General features: G+C 44.3%; 1 protein-coding gene across 1 annotated transcript in view; it reads right to left on the bottom strand.

Moving 5' to 3' along the window:
* Positions 1-21,572, bottom strand: part of NBEAL1 (neurobeachin like 1) — a 2,263,075-nt gene that overhangs the window by 128,019 nt on the left and 2,113,484 nt on the right. The window contains exon 53 of the mRNA XM_044075407.1: positions 13,672-13,833. Within this exon, the coding sequence (XP_043931342.1) occupies positions 13,672-13,833 (162 nt within the window). The remainder of the gene's footprint in view (positions 1-13,671; positions 13,834-21,572) is intronic.

Genomic DNA, 21,572 nt, shown 5'->3' with positions numbered 1-21,572 from the left:
TGTCAGAGTCTCTTCTCCCTTCCCAAGTGGCCCCGGCCACTGGGGAGCATGGGAGCATCATCCAGCCCATAAGTCTTCCAGGCAGTAGAGTGGTCCAGTTTGGCAGTTACCTCTCCTCGTTCTCTAGGTCCTCCCCAGCCTCTCTCAGGTTTGTGTGTTGAGGCCTCATCATCCTTCCAGGGTCAGCCCTCCTATGAGCACCTTCATGCAGGCATAGCCCCACTTGGGTACCAGTCTCTTTTGAGTCCTCCCCTAGGCTCACCATAGAGGAACCCCCCTCAGAAAAGAAAGTGTAAGAGAAGGCACTTGGGACTCCCCAAGAGAGTCCCTGAGGACATGGATTTTGAGGAGTGAGATGGGTCCCCCAGACGTCTGAGGAAGTTTTCTTTGGGACATCCTCAAGGTTCTTCAGGAAATGAGGTGGTTGGTCTTCACCAACTGTGTCTTCAGAGGAATCCATGTTCCCGAAGGTCTTCGAGATGGGTATATCTCCTCCCTGGGTTTTCTCCCCTGCGGATGAACTTGTGGACCTTATCACCAGCAGGGCTTAGAAGGAGACAGACACAGTGGAACCTGTGCTCAAAAAAGCTGACAAATTCCTCAGTCCACCCAAGGACATAACATTCTGCAGCAAAGGTGTCCCTGTTGATGCCATTGTGGTGGCTGCTGCTACTAAGAAGCAGCTAGCTGAGCAAAACTCCTCAGTCAATCCGCCGAACAGGGAGTCCTGGGTGATGGACCATTTTGGAAAGTATGTGTTTGCCTCAGCTACCTTTGGACTGAGAGCAGCTAATTACTTGGTTCATTTTACTCTGCTTCAGGGGGATTTGGTTTCGGAGCTTACCACTTTCCTGTCAGAGTTGCTGGCTCCACAGAGTCTCAAACTGGTCTCTCTGAGGCTGTCTACTCTATCCTCTTTGGCTAATGCTTCAATGAGGCTGATCTCCAATACTGCAGAGGGCACCTCTCGAGTGGCAGGCACCAGCATTGCTATTAGACAGAATGTGCCACCTTGTTTGGACCATTTGTTAAGGATACTTTAACCTGCAGGAAGGCAAGACTCTTTTCATCACATTTTCTATGCTCCAACTGTCCTTTTCTAAGACTCAGAGAGGAAGTAAACTTTGGTTCTGGAGGACTCAGTCTTCCTTTCAGGATGCTCCCCAGGAATCCTCTTCCGCAAGTCAGGGCAGGGGATTCAATGACAGATGCCGCCCCAGGGGCAGAGGGGGTTTGCAGTACCAGGTCTCCTGGGAACCCTTTACGGAGAAGCTCTTTAACATTCCTGAGATGCTGACCGACTGTCCTGGAGGCAGTTGTGGGTCGACTCTCCCTTCACACACTAGCATGGACAAGTCTCACCTCCGATCAGTGGGTGCTAAAAATTATTTCCAGGCGTTACTCCATTCAGCCCCCTCCAATTTGAAAATTTCTCCGGATGTTCCACCACACCAAAGGGAGGTGGCCTATCTCAAGGTTCAATACCTTCTTTGAAAAAGAGCCACTCAAGAGGTCCCCACAGGATGAGGGTCCGGAACTTACTCTTGCTTCTTTTTGGTGCCAAAGAAGACCGGGGACCTGTGTCCGATTTTCGACCTCAGCGAGCTCAATCTGGCAAAAAGTCCAAGTTCTGGATGGTCACTGTTCAGTCCATTCTGCCTCTCCTGTGCAAAGACAATTGGATGTGTTCAGTGGATCTTAAGGACTTGTACGATCATATAAAGATCAACAGATGCTCCAGGAGACATTTACGCTTTTGGCTGGGGTCCAATCATTACCAGTTCAGAGCCCTGTCATTTGGACTCACCACAGCCCCAGAATGTTTAAGTGTTGGCAGCTCATCTCTGGCTGAAAGGTTGCCAGGTTTTTCCATACCTGGACGATTGGCTCCTCACGGCTCCCATGAGACACTGACTATCTCTGGCCACCAGATATGTCCTCAATCTTTTCCAGTCTCTAGGCATCATGGTAAATCATCCCAAATCCAATCTAGTGCAGAGACAAAAATCTGGAGTTCAACTGGACACGGTATCAGAGACTGTAGCACTGACTCCCCGCAGGGTGCAGCTAACTCAAGATCAGGTCTCTCTCTTGCTGGATCTATCATGCCCATTGGCTCACTTCAGTTAGTTCCTCTTGCCAGATATCACATGCGAGTTCTCCAATGGACCCTGGCAGTCCAGTGGTCCATTCGATCTCAACCCACATCCATGACCATAAAGTTGACCCAGGTGTGCAGGAATCTTCTTACTTGGTGGCTTCAGTCTCAGGATCTATGTCTAGGCAGGCCATTTTGTCTTCCCCCACCCAAGACCAGACACTCCTCCCTGGGGGGGCATTTTCAGGGCAGGCCAGTACAAGGCACATGGTCCCCTGCAGAAACCAAATTTCACATAAATGTCCTGGAAATAAGAACAGTCCTAATACTGCAAGCCTTTCAGGAATGCCTAACTCTGGGGACCATATTCAGATGGACAACATGGCTGTTTGGGATATCAACAAGCAAGGGGGAACCCACAGTCTTATCCTCTGCGCAGAGAGGCCATGAGAGTGTAGGAATGTGTGATGTTTTCAAGGTGCTTTCTCCTTGCAAATCACATTCCTGGGAGTTCCAACATGCTGGCCGACAGATTCAGCAGGTCCATCTTGAGTCCTCATGAGTGGTCCCTCAATCTGTCAGTGGTGAGACAAATCTTCGACTATTGGGGTCAGCCTTGCTGCAGTCTCTTTGCCTCCCCACTCAGTCATAAATGCAGCAATTACTTAGCCTTAATCCCCCAGCAGGGGAGTCACACAGGGATTCTCTAGTTCACGATTGGCCTCTGGGTCTCCTCTATGCCTACCCTCCCATTCCTCTGATATCCAAAGTCCTTCAGAAAGCTCATCGCCTGAAGACTTTCTCATCCTCATTGCTTGAAGACCTTTCTCATCCTCATTGCCCCTTTCTAGCCTCATCAGGTGTGGTTATCCTTCCTGAGGTCTCATCTGAAGTATCCTCCTTGGATGATAGATCCCTCTCCAGATCTTATTTCTCATCCCTGGGGGGATTCCACTTCCGAATTTCTGGACCCTTCATCTAACCGCATGGTTTCTACAGTTCCAGTAATCCTTTCACAGGCTTCTTTCCCCAGTGAGGGAAATTATTGTGGCTTCTCAAAAAACATCTATGAAGAAGGTATATTCCATTAAATGGAGAAGGTTTTCCATTTGGGCCAAACAATGAAATCTGGACACCTTTTCAGCCCCTAATCCCTAATATTTTGCTTTTTTTGTCTTCTCTTTTTCAGGATGGGGCGAGTTTTTCTACTATTAAGCTAGAGTTGGTTGCGATATTTAATTTCCATATCAATGATGAGCCTGCATTTTCTTTCACATTGTGTAAAGCCTTTCTGAAAAGAGTATTTCTTCTTAGGCTTGTTACGGATCCATCCCTGCCATGGGAATTGACCTTCATGCTGCAGTCCCTGATGCAAAAACCTTTTGAATTGGCTGGTTCATGTGATATGAGATTCCTTTCCTGGAAAATGGGCTTTTTTAGTGGCCATTACTTCTGCCAAGTGAGTTTTGGAACTTCAGGCTTTGTGCATCAGTGTTAGTGCATCTGTTCATGATGTTTCATAAGGACAGGGTGTCCCACAGAACAAATCCTTTCTTCCCAAGGGCCTCAGAAGCTTATCTCAGTCAATCGATTCAGCTACCTGCTTTCTTCCCTAATTATTCTAATAAGGGAAAATACATTTTGCATTGTTTAGACGTTCACAGGCAATTACATTTTTATTTAAAAAGGACTGAGAAATTTAGGGGGTTGGACCAACTCTGTGTCCTTCTCTCATAACAGGAGGGGCCAGGCAGTTTCCAAAATGACTATTTCCAGGGGGGTTGCTAGTTGTATTTCTTTCATTTATGCTAGTAGGCATTTATAGTTACCCAGACCAGTTAAGGCTCATTCTAATAAATCTGTTGCTATGTCATCAGCCTTCTTGGCTAGACTTTCCATTGATGAGATTTGTGCTGCTGCAACTTGGTCAAATCCACATACCTTCATTTCACATTATACATTGGATATGGTGTCTAGGAACAGGGCTTCCTTTGGTTCCTCCATGCTCCGGCATATTCTTCCTTGAGGCCACCCAGGACACATAGTAGCTGGGGACTCTTACCCATCTGTGATGAATAATTACATGGATAGATAGCATCAGAAGGGGATGCAGAAGCCAGTGCATTTCTTTGTGCCGGTCCCAAGCCCAGATAAATGGGGAGAGTTGCGTCAGGAAGGGCATCTGGCCTAAAACTTCGCCAAATCATTTAATGCAATCACCAGTAAATATTTCCATATAAGATCAGTCGAGGCCTGGGTTAACAATGACCACCACCAGTACTGTTAACCAACAGGGTGCTGGCAGAAATTGGGCTACTGTTGGCCGAAGGAGGAGAAGAGGCAGAAGGCATGGCCGAATGCAGGAAGAGAGGAGAAAGGCTAAGACTGTGGTAGTGAGGGTTGGAACTTTGAATGTTGGCAGCATGACTGGTATAGGGAGAGAGCTAGCTGATATGATGGACAGAAGGAAGGTTGGTTGGTATACTCTGTGTGCAAGAGACCAGATGGAAGGAGAGTAAGGCTAGGTTTATCGGAGGTGGGTTCAAATTGTTTTATCATGGTGTGGATGGGAGGAGAAATGGCGTAGGAGTTATTCTGAAGGAACAGTATGCTATGAGTGTTTTGGAGGTGAAAAGAGTGTCGGATAGAGTCATGTTTATGAAGCTAGAAATTGATGGTGTAATGATGAATGTTGTTAATGCATATGCTCCACAAGTTGGGTGTGCAATGGATGAGAAAGAAAAATTTTGGAGTAAATTAGATGAATTAGTGATGACTGCACCCAAGGGTGAGAGAGTGGTGATTGGAGCAGATTTCAATGGGCATGTTGGTGAAGGGAACAGAGGGGATGAGGAAGAGATGGGTAGGTATGGTGTTAAACAAGGGAATGCAGAACGTCAAATGGTAGTGGATTTTGCAAAAAAGATGGACATGGCTGTGGTGAATACGTATTTTAACAAGAGAGAGGAGCATAGGGTGACATACAAGAGTGGAGGAAGATGCACACAGGTGGATTATATCTTATGTAGGAGGGCCAGTCTGAAGGAGATTGGAGACTGTAAAGTGGTGACCGGAGAAAGTGTAGTTAGGCAGCATAGGATGGTGGTTTGTAGGATGACGCTGGTGATCAAGAAGAGGAGTGTGAGGGCAGCACCAAGGATCAAATGGTGGAAATTGAAAAAGGGTAATTGTGAGGTGGAGTTCAGGGATGAGTTAAGACAGGCACTTGGTGGCAGTGAAGAGTTACCAAATAGCTGGGTAACTACAGCAGAGCTAGTAAGGGAGACGGCTAGAAAGGTTCTTAGTATCACATCGGGACAGAGGAAGGAAAGCAAGGAGACATGGTGGTGGAATGAGGAAGTACAGGGGAGTAGACAGGCAAAGAGGTTGGTAAAGAAGAAGTGGGATTGTCAGAGAGATGAAGAAAGCAGACAGGAGTATAAGGAGATGAGGTGCATGGCAAAGAGAGAGGTGGCGAAGGCTAAGGATAAGGCATATGAAGAGTTGTATGAAAGGTTGGACACTAAGGAGGGAGAAAAGGACCTGTACCGATTGGCTAGACAGAGGGATCGAGCTAGGAAAGATGTGCAGCAGGTAAAGATGATAAAGGATCATGAGGGAAACATACTCACATGCGAGGTGTGTGTGTGTTGAGGAGATGGAAAGAGTACTTTGTGGGGTTGATGAATGAAGAGAATGAGAGGGAGAGAAGGTTGGATGATGCAGGGATAGTGAATCATGAAGTACAATGGATTAGCAAGGAGGAAGTAAGGATAGCTATAAAGAGAATGAAGAATGGAAAGGCTGTTGGCCCAGATGACATACCTGTGAAAGCATGGAGGTGTTTAGGTGAAATGGCAGTGGAGTTTTTATAACCAGATTGTTTAATGAAATCGTAGAAAGTGAGAGGATGCCTGACGAATGGAGAAAAAGCGTTTTGATACCGATTTTTAAAAATAAGGGTGATTTGCAGAGCTGTAGTAACTACAGAGGGATTAAATTGATCAGTCACAGCATGAAATTTATGGGAAAGAGTAGTGGAAGCTAGGTTAACAAGGGACATGATGATTAGTGATCAGCAGTATGGTTTCATGCCGGGAAAGAGCACTACAGATGCAATGTTTGCTCTGAGAGTGTAGATGGAGAAGTACAGAGAATGTCAGATGGAGTTGCATTGTGTTTTTGTAGACTTAGAGAAAGCATATGACAATGTGCCTAGAGAGGAGTTGTGGTATTGTATGAGAAAGTCAGGAGTGTCAGAGAAGTATGTAAGAGTGGTACAGGATATGTACGAGGGTAGTGTGACAGCGGTGAGGTCTGCAGTGGGAGTGACGGATGCATTTAAGGTGGAGGTGGGGTAACATGAAGGATCAGCTCTGAGCCCTTTCTTACTTGCAATGGTGATGGACAGGTTGACAGACAAGATCAGACAGGAGTCCACATGGATTATGATGTTTGCAGATGACATTGTGATCTGTAGTGAGAGTAGGGAACAGGTGGAGGAGACCTTGGAGAGATGGAGATATGCTCTAGGGAGAAGAGGAATGAAGGTCAGCAGGACTAAGACAGAACATATGTGTGTGAATGAAAGGGAGGATAGCGGAATGGTGAGGATGCAAGGAGTAGAGGTGGCGAAGGTGGATGAGTTTAAATACTTGGGGTCAATAGTTCAGAGTAACGGCGAGTGTGGAAGAGAGGTGAAGAAGAGAGTACAGGCAGGATGGAATGGGTGGAGAAGAGTGTCAGGAGTGACTGGTGACAGAGCAAGATGCAGAGGACAGGAAGAAATGGAAACAGGTGATCCGTTGTGGCGACCCTTAATGGGAACAGCCGAAAGATGATGATGATGATAGATAGAATTAGATAAAGAGTTATATACTTACCATAAATTGGCATCTGTGCTATCCAGTGTCATTATTCACTGGGGGGTTCAGGCAAGGCTGATTTGGCCTACATTGAGTTGCAATATTTTTGGCCTTCAAGTGCAGTTCTTTCTGTGTTTCCACTAAGTTAGCAAACTTGATCTGTGGGTTAGAGGGTAGCAAGGGATTATTGGAGGGGAGCAGCGTGAGCTCTGGATCTGACTGAGAAGTTGCCGGCTCAGATCCAAGACCCATCTGAGATGAATAATGACATTGGATAGCACAAATGGCAAGTTATGGTAAGTACATAACTCTTTTTTTAAATTCCAAAAATAAAGTGCCTCTTCTTTGGCCTATTCTTGCTATAGCCAGAAAAGTGAAGTAACCCCTCGATTGTTGAATTTATTAGTATGGCAATAATTGTTTGCAGTACTGAATTTCATAGTATAAAGATGAGGACTTCTGATATTACACAATCATATTAATCTTGGCTTAAACTTAAAGACTTGCTTGAAAAATATTAATTGTTGATAAGTATAACTTTGATGTATTGAACAGCTGTAGACCTCTGTAAAGTTATTTGTTTTATAATTGATTTGTTTATTGTTTTAAAACCAAAAAAAATATGTAAAAAAATAAATAATTGGAAGATTTTCAGTGGGTTCCCAGATACCACAAGCAAAACAGGAGAGGGACAGTTTTCTGTTGAAAAGAGAAGTAATAAATCTCAAGGGTATTCCTCAGCAATTGAGCAATTTATCTGTTTCACTTTCCGACAAACAGAAAGGTATGTAAAAACGTTACAATTGAAATAATTGCAAATGCATCAAAAGTAATGTATTGAAGGTTAAAGTGAGGGTCAAGGAAATTTACATACCTTGAATTTTTATCTTTGAAGAATCAAGGTATGCTATTTAACTTGTTCTGTGCACATTATGGAGTGCTTTTTTTATGTTGAAAGGACTTCCTGGTACTACATTTTAGGATTTATGAGCACATGGATGCTACTGAGTTAAAAGATGACAACAATGCATTGTTGAAACACACTGAAGTCTGCAGCAAAACCAAAAGTCATTGTTTTGTTGTAGGTGGTGTTTTTGTTAATTATGAACATAGGTTTGATGCTGATGATTATTTAGGTTGTCGTGAATATAGTTGGGTAGGTTGTTTTACATGTCTGTCATTTGTCTGATCTTAATGAATTTGTACATTTTAAAATGTAAGTTGCACCAACCACATAAACTGATAAACTCCAGAAAGAAGTCAGGAATCCACACAAACACTTATTTTTGAGCGCTTTTGTCTCAGTTTAGAAACTTCATCAGAATGTCACATAACTAGCAACCCCACCATAAGACAACAAGTTCAGCCGCTAAGCTGTCACCACAAATCTTCTGCTTGGTCCATACTTCAACTCTTGGGGTTGATGGCAGCCTTGATCACCATTGTTCCTCTGTTCAGGTTCCACATGAGACTTTTTCAGTGGCTACTTCTCACTCAATGGTAGTACCCTCTACAACATGCTTTGTCTTTTCAGATAAGTGTAATTCAGGCAAGCAAGATTTGCTCTGGTGGATGTCTCAAAATCTCCAACAATGGTCTTGCCCCTTAAGCCTCCATCAGCCAAAAGCCACAGTGACCACGAATGCCTCCCTGAAGGGGTGGGGGGGGCTATGTCAGGGAAACTCGGTCCAAGGCACCTGGTCAGAGACAGAGTCCTATTTGCATATCAATGTCCTGGAACTGAGGGCGGTGCTATTAGTGTTGCAAGCATTCCACTTGATCCTTCCATCAGGGACTATTGCATTCCAATCAGACAATATGTCAGTAGTCTGGTACATCAACAAGCAAGGGGGCACCAGATTTTATCCGTTATGCCGAAAGGCCTTGAGAATATTGGCAATGGGCGACTGCTTCCAACCGCTTTCTAATTGCATTGCACATTCCCGGGAGCTCCAACGTGATTGTGGACAAATTGAGCAGGTGCATTCTACAACCTCACGAGTGGTCCCTCAATCCTGTGATAACGGCAAAAATTTTCAACCGCTGGGGCCAGCCTTGCTGCGATCTATTTGCCTCCCCAAGCAAGTGCAGCAACTACTTTGCCCTAATCTTCCCTCACCGAGAGATGCTCTTAGTCCATGCTTGGCCCTCGGGTCTGCTTTATGCTTATCCTCCTCTACCCCTCATCTCCCAATTTCTGAAGAAAGCACGGCAGTTGAAGAGCAAAGTGATCCTCATTGCTCCATATTGGCCTTGACAAGTTTGGTTCCCCTTCCTCTGGCCTCACCTGCTATGACCATGGATTCTCAATCTAACCCCAACGTTGACCTCCCATCTGCAGGGCCTGACTCACCCCAATCTAACAAACCTGAAGCTGACAGCTTGGTTCCTCCACTTCCAATGACTGCCAGGCAGGATAACCTCTCCTCCCAGGTGCGCAATATTCTTATTGCATCTCATAAATCATTCACCAGGCTAATCTATCTCAGCAAATGGAAAAGGTTTACATTATGGGCAGTGAACAAACAAATGGGCCCCTTGTCAGCCCAGGAATACAGGTAGCTGGGGACTCTGTTCCATCAGTAAGAAATGAATGAAGATTAACAACATCAGATAAAGAATTTATGTCTTACCATAATGTTCCATCTGTGTTGTTGATTTTCGCTCATTCATTACTCACCACCCTCCATCCCCCTCTAGAAGTTCCTGGTGGATCTCATATGCTCCTTTTTTCCATTACTGTAGGTCTGTTATGACCAGAGGTAGCTCTACTTTTGTCTATCAACTTGCAAAGTCGATCTGAGGTAACAGGGAGCAGAGCATTATGGGTAGGATCTTGGCTCGAGAGATTTTGGCTGATGCGAGCTTGGTATTAGGCCAGCTCGGTTCCGAGGATGGAACCGATAGCCCATCAGTAATGAATGTACGAAGATCAACAACACATAACTAGCAACCCCACCCTTTTATACATCCCCATTACTACAAATTCATGACAATTTTCCTTATACACCATAATAAATATATTAATTATAAAAGATTCACACTATTATTCAGTGCATTACATACTATATTTACACCACATAAAATCAAAATGCTGTTAAAATATGCTGATTTCTGTAAACACACAACTTTTTTTTACATATGAAATTCTGCTTTTAATCTCAGAATTGAACTAACAGAGATAACACTGTTGAGTCCAGGAAACTCAGAGGCATTAGCTCTCATTTGCCATCTGAATTCCTTTAATTCCAAATAATCATTCAGGGGTCCCCCCTCCCCTAATATGGCTTGGTCTATAATAGTGAATTTAAAGCTATGTCCAGAGTGAGAGGCAATGTGAGCAGCTAAAGCATTTTTTAAATCTTTCTTGCTGATATGTTTGTGCTGGTAAATTCTAGTTCTCAGTGCATTGATGGTTTTCCTATATAAAAACAGGGGCACATAGAACACGTTGTTAAATATATAAATGCCTTGCTGCTACAAGTGAATTTCTTGTGTAGGAAATACCTCCCATAGTTAGGTACAAGCACCTCTTTACCCTCTAAAATATGTTTCCATTGTAGACAAAATCCACATTTTGCCATGCCCCCCCCCCCAATATTTATACTCTCCTTATGTGTCTCAATCATATTTTTGAAGCTAGTGTCCTTCTTATTCACTATCTTGGGAGATGTACCCACTAGTTCTAGGTGGTCTGGTTGGCAGTACATATATTCCAATTGTGTCTTAATACACTTCTGATATCATAGAACTGATCGTTAAATCTAAAAATAGCTCATTTATTCTGATAGTTCTCATCTTTTCATATAACAACTTCTTCTATTCCATGCCCTGTCTTCCCCATGAAGAATTTATATGACAATTTAATATACTTAAAAATATACTGATAAAAAGAGGGTATCCTGAAACAGTTGTTGACAGTATTTTGTAGGAAATGGTGGTGAAAAGGGAGAATGGATATTTTACCCCCTTGATAGGAAGAGGGCATGGAATAGAAGTTGTTGTATGAAAAGATGAGAACTGTCACAATAAATCAGCTTGGTGTACTGGATCTGTCTGCTGACGTCACAGAGATCCAGAATTGGACAGAACCTTCACTTTTTCTTTGGCATGAAGATAAGACGGGAAGATAATTCTCTTCCTCCTCCCAAAGGAAAGGAGGAGGATGTTCTACATTCTCTTTGAAGAATATAAACTTGGATTATTCCAGGAGGTTTTGACAAACCAAATTATTTTCTAAAGAAGCTCATAATGGGAGAACCTGTATGCTCTAAAATATGCTCTCAAAATATATCTAGAACTCACCTGGCCTCCATGATGATTCTCAAATTTGGGTAAACCACAAAATCAGCCTCCCATGCACAGTTCTGAAGAGCAGGCAGTACTGCTGCACAGACCTCGGAAAAGACTGCTTCCCAAAAGATGGAACAGTGGACTGTGGAGGAGGTACAACTACCTCACACACTGGTGTCTCTTCCTAGTTATGAGACTGGCTGCTCTTACAGAGCTAGACTGATTTAGAGGAATAGAATGAGGCCCCCTCCACAGTGATCAATGGCCAACCGTTTTCCTGAAAGTCATATAAAATTGTCCAAACAGGTTTTCCCAGAAAGTATTTTTTTCCCATAAATTGACATTAGACTAGTCATCTTTGAGATAAACAAGTTTTATCTATTTCATCCAGTGCAGACACATACTAGATGTTACTACTTTGTCAGTCTCATCACAAAGTTACTATCAGCTATATGGAAACATACTGAGAAAGCCATAGTTAGATGTCCTCCAGAGACTCCCAAAGTAGTAATCTATGACACTGAAATGGAATCTGTAGAAACAAAACTCAGTAATGCATACCATAACCTCCTAGAAGCTTATCAGCTGCCAAATCAGTTACAGAAATTCCTTCTTGCTGTCAGTTTCCACTTATAACCATGTAAGCACACTACCATTCTCCACTCAACTCTTGTCATTTCTCCCTTCTGTTCCATGATTACGACTCCTATGTGCACTAGGCAGATAAAACTTGTCTGTGTACTTTCAACTTTACAAAGCAAAGACAACCTGCCCATCTGCTACATTTCAAAGTTGCCTTGTACTCAGAAATGATTATGTGGAAATAACAGCTGATTTTTTATGTATGGTGGTGGTTTGTGTGGAATGTGAATAGCACATTTCACTTCAACAGGTTCTCAACTGTGGACCATGTAAGGCTGAGAGTGTGGACAGATCTTCCAAAATGTCCACTTTAAGGCAAATAAATGCCTTAAAACACTGTAAACTATGCATAATGTAGAATACGTTACTGTAAAACACCTTCAAAGAATTTCAGAAGCAGCATATTGTACAGACATCTCTTTTTTATCAGCTTGTACTTTAGTTTAAATGGCAATATCACCAAGTTAATATGTGCTTTACTCAGAGGTCTGAAGGTGGGTTACATCAGTCATTGCATTCATACATGTGCATGTGTGTTTGTGTATGTGCATGGGAGGGGCTTCCTTTGCTGGATTTGCTACATTTGTTAGCTGTTCTGCTTGAAAAATTCTCAACAAGTACGGCTCAGAGTGACAACAAAATGTACAGTTTGTGAAAGTAATGTACCTCCCATTAGTAAGTGGGGGTTATATTAACAGAATTATTTGCAAAATCTACGTAAAAAACATTTTCACCTAAACTATATAGGTCGGAGAGCTCAGACTGATGCAGCAAAACAAGTCAGAGTGATTCTGACACCCTGTACTAGTCATATCCAACTAATATGCTGCCATACAAGCCTACTCCAGTATTGTACTCATTTCCTGGGGATCTGACAATTTCCACAACGCGATAAAGACCCACTGAACAGAGGCAGTCTGCATGTGACGTGTGCAGCTGGTGATCAACCATCTCCCACAGCTCTAGATACAACTCTGGAATAATTTAATTTTTACTATTTTCTTCAGGTTGAAAACAGTCAACCATCAAGAATACAGAATAAAAAGAGCTGTTCCAATAACATTTTCGAAGGCAAGAGGAGTAATGTTCTACAAACAACTCCACACTTTTTATCAGATGACAATTTATATCTACTTGACACTGAAGATTGCAGTTAAAAATATAAGTTAGTTTACAAAGAAAATCATAAGACAATTTAATTATTGTAGACAAAAGACACAGAACAAACGTGGCATTCACTCAATCAATCATACCACAATACCCTCAGCCTTGTAGTTAAATCAATGTTAGTAGCTGAAAATCTTTCATTCACATTTTTTTTAAAGCAGCAAGGAATTGTGCATCACAGATTTAGCACTTTTTTGCATAAAGGTCTTTGTTATTACCTTCTTTATCATCCTGACCATCAAAACAGAGGTAAATTAGACTATTTTAGTCTATCTCCTCTTATCTAAAGTAACCCAAAAGTGAATTACTTGAAATGAATGACTTAAAAGGCCAGATTAGAGTGCAACTCACTCCCAGCTTCTCCCATCTCAGAACGCTCTCTTTCTTCTTCAGCTGTTCACTAGTGTACTGGCCAAATTTCTCCTAACAAGTATAAACATCAGCCTCAGTCGCCATCCCTGAACAGCCACAACCTCAGATCAATCCAATCAACCAAATGAAATAAGCAACATGGAAGCACAGCAGTGGCTTTAAAAGTTTGTTCTTTAAAAGTACAGGCAAAAGCAATGCTTGTAACAGTTCTTTGCAAGACAACATTACTAGTACCTTCAGAGTGGATTTTCCTTCAATGCTTGTATGGATAATGACATGCCCCTTCCAAGATAAGGCCAAGTTTGGAACGGTAAGTGGGAGTGAACTTTCACAGGGTGGCCGCAGGCTCCGCATATACTGGCCTTTTCTGACAGTGTGAATAATCACAATACCATCCTACAGCAGAAATCAAATTAGGAGTCAGTTGCTTTATTTCATCAGTGAATTTCATTAGCTGCTAAGCAAGTAAGAATGATATGACTCAGAGACGGTACATAATGCAGTAAAAATTTCCTAAGCTGTATTTAGCAACAGCTTGTCACATTTGGAAACCATGATATAATGGGGGGAGGGGGATTCAATAAATTAGTTACAAATAAAAAATGTTACTTGCCTGTAAGTTACTGTCATGAATATTCATTAGTGGATGCTTTGCAAATACCTTCTTAAGGCAGTTCTTACATCTCTAGTGCCTGTGCTGGTATAAGTCTTGGCACAATGAGACAGGAGGGCCCTGCCATGTCATATGCTCTCCAGTTATGATCACCATGGACTGCAGAAAAGCTGCAGGTGAATAAGAAAACTGTACAAAAATACAAAACATATAAATCTATAGCACTTGCAGAACATAAGCTACAATATGATGATGTTAATCTTCATTCATTCCTTACTGATGGGTTATCGGTTCCATCCTCGGAACCGAGCCAGCCTCATACCACGCTCACGTCAGCCAAAAACTCTTGAGCCAAGATCCTACCCACAACACTCTGCTCTGTTACCTCAGATCTTGTTTGCCGCATTGCTGTACAGCCGTTAAGTGAAAAATTTTTGAAGTTTTACTATTGTTAGTGTTTAGAAAGTTTTCTATTAGTTACTATCTCTACCCTCCTAACCTATCGCAGCTTTGAGACTCTCTCCCTATAGTAAATTTCCTTTTTCTTACCTTTGAGGTGATTCTCCATTACCATAGTTGGTAATGCTTTTTCCCTCGCTTTCTTACCCTTCGGGGTAGTTTTGTTTACTTAACCTCTTGGTATTGTTGTACTTCTTCCTTCATATCATTATGTCAGATAAGAAAAGTAGTGCTGGTTTCAAACAATGTAAGGAATGCGGCCGTAAGTTACCGTTTTCTGATGGCCATAATTTATGTGTCTATTTCTTGAACCTTTCAGTGGACCCTCCATGTGGGATTTGTAGAAATTTTTCGACTAGGACTCTCAATGAAAGGAAGGACAAATTAATTCTAAAAGGCCTCCTTAAAACTCCTTTCTGTGAGGCTATCTCTGGGTCAAAGGGCTCACCCCCCTCCTGCTAACCCCCATAAGAAGCGCTCTTCTTCCTCCTCCTCAAGGTCGCTCACTTCATCTCCCTCTGGAGATCGTAAGGAGTTGTTGAGTCTTTCGGCTTTTCCCGGTTAGGGGTCGCCACAGCGGAACTCCGGTCCACTAATGATTGGCAGTAGATTTTTACGTGCTGAGTTGCCGGCCCTGATGCACAACCTTCAACGAAGGTACGCCCATTCACGCATGTCTCCACACAGAAGACGCTCTAGCTGAGAATCAAACAGGACAACGTCTTACTGTGAGGCGACAACGCTACCATAAGGAGTCAACTCACAAAAAGGTAAAAATTTCAAACCTTGCGCTGCCATCTGTGGTCCTTTCAGCCCCAGCCTTGGCACCTCCCCAGTTAATTCTTACTCCAGCTATGTTCTCTTTATCGCCACCGGCACCACAGTTGCCGGTGCAGACACTTACGGCTCTGACAGTTTTGTCGCAGCCTTTATTAGCACCGTCTCTACAGGTACAATCTCCTTCGGCACCGTTAGTGCAGACTCCTTCGGCTCCATCCTTGCTGATGCGGTCAACCCCCGGGATACTGCCCTATACAGTGCAGACGCCTTTGGCACTGACATGCTGTTCGATGCAGTCCTTTTTGGCACCATCGTTACCAGTACAGACACCTTCCTCGAAGGCAGCATTGTTACTGGTGCAGACACCTATCTCGACGGCACCGTATTCATTGGTGCAGACATTTGCCACACTGCCTTTTATGGTGCAGACACCCTCGACTCCTATGGTGCTGCCTTTGTCAGCGCAGATAACCTTGACAACATTCTCCTCAGTGCAGACACCCTCGGTTCCAGGCTCTGCACCACACGAACTAGCAAGGACCAAGTACTCGCCTTCCCTGGATCCGTTTGTAGGAAGCCAGTATAGCCCCTTTTTAGACAGGCCAGAATCTCCATCAGGTTTCTCTGTGAGGTTGATCAGGAGCCTCTCAGTGCAGGATGTGTTGCGGTTTGTCGACCAGTTGCTTGTGACCAGGGGACTCTCTCAACCGTCTAAAGCTGCATTCCCTCTTGCAGGTGACCGTATTTTTCCACAGACCCTAACTTACACTCCTCCATTGATTTCCAGGGAAGCATTGAATCCCCTTCCTCCGACAGCAGCTTCCATTCCTTCAACACCAACAGTGGACCTCACTTTGGAGCCAGAGTCGTCCTTGTGGCCCTCGGTTTACTGGGCACCAGACCCTTCCCAGGCTAGTGGCTGTGCCATGGAGGTAGGCATTCTTGGTTCCACGCCAATTTTTTCTATGGCACCCTCCAGGAATCCAACTCTTCTCATGCTCCACAGTCCTCTTGAGACTCCTGGTCTGGGGGTCAGCTCATCAGAGTGGGGTGTGACCCCAGTTCTGAGGTTGTTGTGCTCGGTTCCGGGCTCCTGTCCCTCTTCGGGTGGTCCAGCCTTCCAGCCCATGGAGAGGGCACTTGCCTCTACTGGCAAAACCTCCCTGCCAGGAGTCCTTGCCCCCCTCTGTGCCACAACTGTCGCAGGCTGCAACTATCGGACCCCGGGCACAAGGGCCTCAGGTTTCTCCCCCTCAGGCGATCACTTCTTTGCAATCTTCCCCACAGCTCCCCACTGAGGAAGTTCCTTGCAAGGCTTCATGCAAGAGGAAGCACATGGACTCTGCTGAGGAGTCTTTGACCAAAGACCTCTGATGAGGTGTCCTTTTGTGACATCCTTGAGATCCTAAGACAGAGGGGCGACTGGAAGTCCTTCAACCCTTCCTCAGAGGAATCCGTATTCCTGCAGGCCTTTCATGGCTGGCCCCCTACCTCCTGGGTTACCCCACAGTCCGATAAGCTTGTCCAGCTCATTGTCCAGCATGCATGGAAGGCTCCTGACACTTTGGAAGTTATACCTTAGAGGCCTGACAAGATTTTATCTCCGCCAGCTAAGCATCCCGATTGGTCCAAAGGTCTTCCAGCAGATGCCATGGTGGTAGCAGCTGCAACCTAAAAAGACTTGGCAGAAGAGAGCCAGACTGTCCATCCACTCAACAAGGAGTCCTGGGCAATAGAGTCTTTGTGTCATTGAGCTTTGCTGTAAGGTCCTTGAACTACTTGGCACACTTTACGAGGCTTCAGAGGGACCTTATCAACCAATTCTCTGAAACCTTGGCAGGAGCTATTTCTGATGAGGTGCGCGACAACATAGCTTCTCAGACAGCCACCCTAGAATCAATATCTAATTCTTCCATGTGCCTCATTTCACACGCAATGGAAGGAGCAGCAGGCGCTGGCATAGTCATGAGATGTCATGCCTAGATGCGCCTTTGCAACTTTGTGGACTCCTTTAAGGCTTCCTTCATGAACACCCCTATCGAGGCCACTTCATTGTTTGGCCCTAAGATTAAAGATACGCTGGCAAGGTGCGAACAAGATGGTAATACCCTGTCTGCCATTGGTGTCCGACACTCCACCCCTTAATGATTCTACTCAGAAAATCAGAGGAGCAGGAAGATTTGGCACAGAAAATCACAGGGCTCTTTCTGTGATGCATGTGCCAAGTTCTCCCCTAGGGGCAGAGGAGGAAACTCTAATGGAAGATGCCCTTTTCGGGGCAGGGGAGGTCTGTAAAACTGGGGATCCAGAGATTCTTTCTCTGGCCAACCTTACCAGTGCTGCTGAAGCATTGCCTGACTGCTCTCCTCTGGAAGCAGTCGGGGTCATTTTTCCTTGTACCCACTGCCTTGCAAACCATAACCACAGATTCTTGGGTACAACGAATAATATCCAGAAGCAACAGCATCCTCTTCCATCTCTGTCCCACTTCACCCAGAGTCTTACCAGACATCCCATCCAGTCAAAGGGAAGCAGCAGCACACGAAATCAAAAAGCTGCTACAAAAAAAGAGTCATCCAAACGGTCCCCCCAGACCAAATATGATCCGTTTTTTACTCAAGGTTCTTTTTAGTGCCAAAAAAGACAGGGGACTGGAGACCAATTCTGGATCTCAGCTCACTAAACAAATTTGTAAAAACAGAGACATTCCGGATGGTCACGGTTCAGTCTATCCTTCCTCTTCTGGAAGACGACAATTGGATGTGCTGTGCAGATCTTCAAGATGCGTATAACCTATAAAAGTAGACAAGCACTCAAGAAGATACCTCCGCTTCTCCATAGGAGCCAGTCACTACCAATTTCGAGCACTGCCCTTCGGTCTCTCTACAGTCCTCAGAGTGTTCACCAAATCCATGGCAGTGGTTATCGCTCACCTGTGACTTCAAGGATTCCAGGCGTTTCCACACCTAGATGACTGGCTCCTTATTGCCCCCACCAAGCGTCTATTGGAAAAAGCCTTAGACTATACTCTTCTCACAGTTCAACATCTGGGAATCACTATAAACTGGGAGAAGTCCAACATGACCCTGTCACAGTCCTTAGAATTCATCGGAGTTCTGTTGGACATGAGGAATTGCACAGCATCTCTTCCGAATCACAGACTTCAAAGAATAAGACAACAAGTTCAGCCACTAATCTGTCACCACAAATCCTCTGCTTGGTCCATACTTCAACTCTTGGGGTCAATGGCAGCCTTGATCACCACTGTTCCTCTGTTCAGGTTCCACATGAGACTTTTTCAGTGGCTACTTCTCACTCAATGGTACCCTCTACAAGCTTTGTCTTTTCAGATAAGTGTAATTCAGGCAAGCAAGATTTGCTCTGGTGGATGTCTCAAAATCTTGCCCCTTAAGCCCCCATCAGCCAAAAGCCACAGTGACCACGAACGCCTCCCTGAAGGGGTGGGGGGAGAGGCTATGTCAGGGAAACTCAGTCCAAGGCACCTGGTCAGAGACAGAGTCCTATTTGCATATCAATGTCCTGGAACTGAGGGCGGTGCTATTAGTGTTGCAAGCATTCCACTTGATCCTTCCATCAGCGACTATTGCATTCCAATCAGACAATATGTCAGTAGTCTGGTACATCAACAAGCAAGGGGGCACCAGATCTTATCCGTTATGCCAAAAGGCCTTGAGAATATTGGCAATGGGTGATTGCTTCCAACCGCTTTCTAATTGCATTGCACATTCCCGGGAGCTCCAACGTGATTGCGGACAAATTGAGCAGGTGCATTCTACAACCTCATGAGTGGTCCCTCAATCCTGTGATAGCGGCAAAAATTTTCAACCGCTGGGGCCAGCCTTGCTGCGATCTATTCGCCTCCCCAAGCAAGTGCAGCAACTACTTTGCCCTAATCCTCCCTCACCGAGAGATGCTCTTAGTCCATGCTTGGCCCTCGGGTCTGCTTTATGCTTATCCTCCTCTACCCCTCATCTCCCAATTTCTGAAGAAAGCACGGCAGTTGAAGAGCAAAGTGATCCTCATTGCTCCATATTGGCCTCGACAAGTTTGGTTCCCCTTCCTCTGGCCTCACCTGCTAGATCGACCATGGATTCTCAATCTAATCCCGATGTTGACCTCCCATCCGCAGGGCCTGACTCACCCCAATCTAACAAACCTGAAGCTGACAGCTTGGTTTCTCCACTTCCAATGACTGCCAGGCAGGATAACCTCTCCTCCCCGGTGCGCAATATTCTTATTGCATCTCATAAATCATTCACCAGGCTAATCTCAGCAAATGGAAAAGGTTTAAATTATGGGGAGCGAACAAACAAATGGACCCCTTGTCAGCCCTAGTTTCGGTGGTATTAGATTACTTATCAGATCTTTTTCAATCTGGAGTATCAACCTCTACTATTCGTGCTCATTTAGCTGCCTTTTCTAATTTCCACACTGGTTTTCAGGACTCTTCACTCATGTCGCACAGACTCTAAGACTTTCTTGAAGGGCATTTTTCACCTAAAACTCTCTTTAGAGAACCGGCATAACCTTGGGATTTGGCCTTGGTTCTGCAAGCCCTAACAGCTACCCCCTTTGAACCTGCGTCTTCATGTGATCTAAAGTATCTTTCTTGGAAAACGTTGTTTCTGGTTGCAATCACATCGGCCAGACATCCGTCAGAACTTCAAGCCTTATGCATCAAACGTCCCTACCTAATTTTCCATAAGGACAGAATCTCACTGAGAACTAATTCTTCCTTTTCACCGAAAGTGGTGTCAAAGCAGTCTATCAACCAGTCTATTGACCTCCCGGTATTTTTTCCTAATCATTCTAGCAAGGGAGAGTATTGCCTGCACTCTCTAGATGTTCACAGGCAAATACGTTTTTATTTTGACAGAACAAAATCTACCTGTAAATCAGACCAACTATTTCTGGCCTTTTCTGGACCAAGGCTATGTCATCCTGTCTCTAAAGTTACACTGGCATCATGGTTGAGAAACTGCATTACCTTCATCTACAACATCACCACCTTGCTTCACAAAGTAAAAGCCCATTCTACAAGGTCTATGGCAACTTCAGCAGTTTTCCATGCTAGGGCTTCCCTCAATGACATTTGCTCAGCTTCGACTTGGGCCAAACCTCATACTTTTACCCTTCATTACAAATTGGATTGGGACTCCACAGGAAGAGCTTCTTTTGATTCCATGGTGCTCAGGAATGTCCTTCCATGAGGGCCGCCCAGGAATACAGGTAGCTGGGGACTCTGTTCCATCAGTAAGAAATGAATGAAGATTAACAACATCAGATAAAGAAGTTATGTCTTACCATAATGTTCCATCTGTGTTGTTGATCTTCGTTCATTCATTACTCACCACCCTCCATCCCCCTCTAGAGGTTCCTGGTGGATCTCATATGCTCCTTTTTTCCATTACTGTAGGTCTGTTATGACCAGAGGTAGCTCTACTTTTGTCTATCAACTTGCAAAGTCAATCTGAGGTAACAGGGAGCAGAGCATTGTGGGTACGATCTTGGCTCGAGAGATTTTGGCTAATGCGAGCTTGGTATTAGGCCGGCTCAGTTCCGAGGACGGAACCGATAGCCCATCAGTAATGAATGTACGAAGATCAACAACACAGATAAAAAGAAGTTATGACTTACCATAACATTCTAAGTGGATATCCAGGGAAGGTGATATGTTAAATTTCCACTGTAGAAAGTTCTCATGGATAATCTGATCTGGTGAACATTCAAAGATCTTTTGTATTTTACTCTGCAAGGCCTTTCACAGTGGGCAAAAGGAGGGAAGAATCCCAAGCAATATTCAAAAGAAATCTTCCCAAAGAAGACAAAGCCAGAAAAGCCCAAAGAATCAAAGATTTATATGGCCAAACTCTGAAGCACAGGCATTTCAGAGTCTTTTCAGATTCTATAAAGATGTAAGCAGCAATGCTAAATGATGGGTTCCCCTAATGACCACTGGATGGCAAAAAATATGGTTGAAGGGGGCACATTCCTGAAACAAGTAGAGGAAACAGCAAGTCCCTGATACAATGACCCTTCAGTGTGTTACCAAGTGACTGGCTGGACACATGATGACAGAAAAAAATCATCTCACGATCTTAGTGTCTCCTGCCTCAAGAAGACACTTCAGGTAGAACCTGGGCTTATGGTACACACTTTGGACAAGGAAGCCCCTTCCTTCCTTTGATTACATTAACAGAAATAAAACTAGGACACGAGTTTGTTGCCTAGCTGCTCATTCCAATCCCCAGGGCAAGAAATT

The sequence above is a fragment of the Protopterus annectens genome, chromosome 6.part1 (genome assembly GCF_019279795.1).
Source record: "Protopterus annectens isolate FY-2018-M chromosome 6.part1, PAN1.0, whole genome shotgun sequence".
NCBI classification, from domain to species: domain Eukaryota; kingdom Metazoa; phylum Chordata; order Ceratodontiformes; family Protopteridae; genus Protopterus; species Protopterus annectens.
This window is presented reverse-complemented; position numbering and strand designations above follow the sequence as displayed.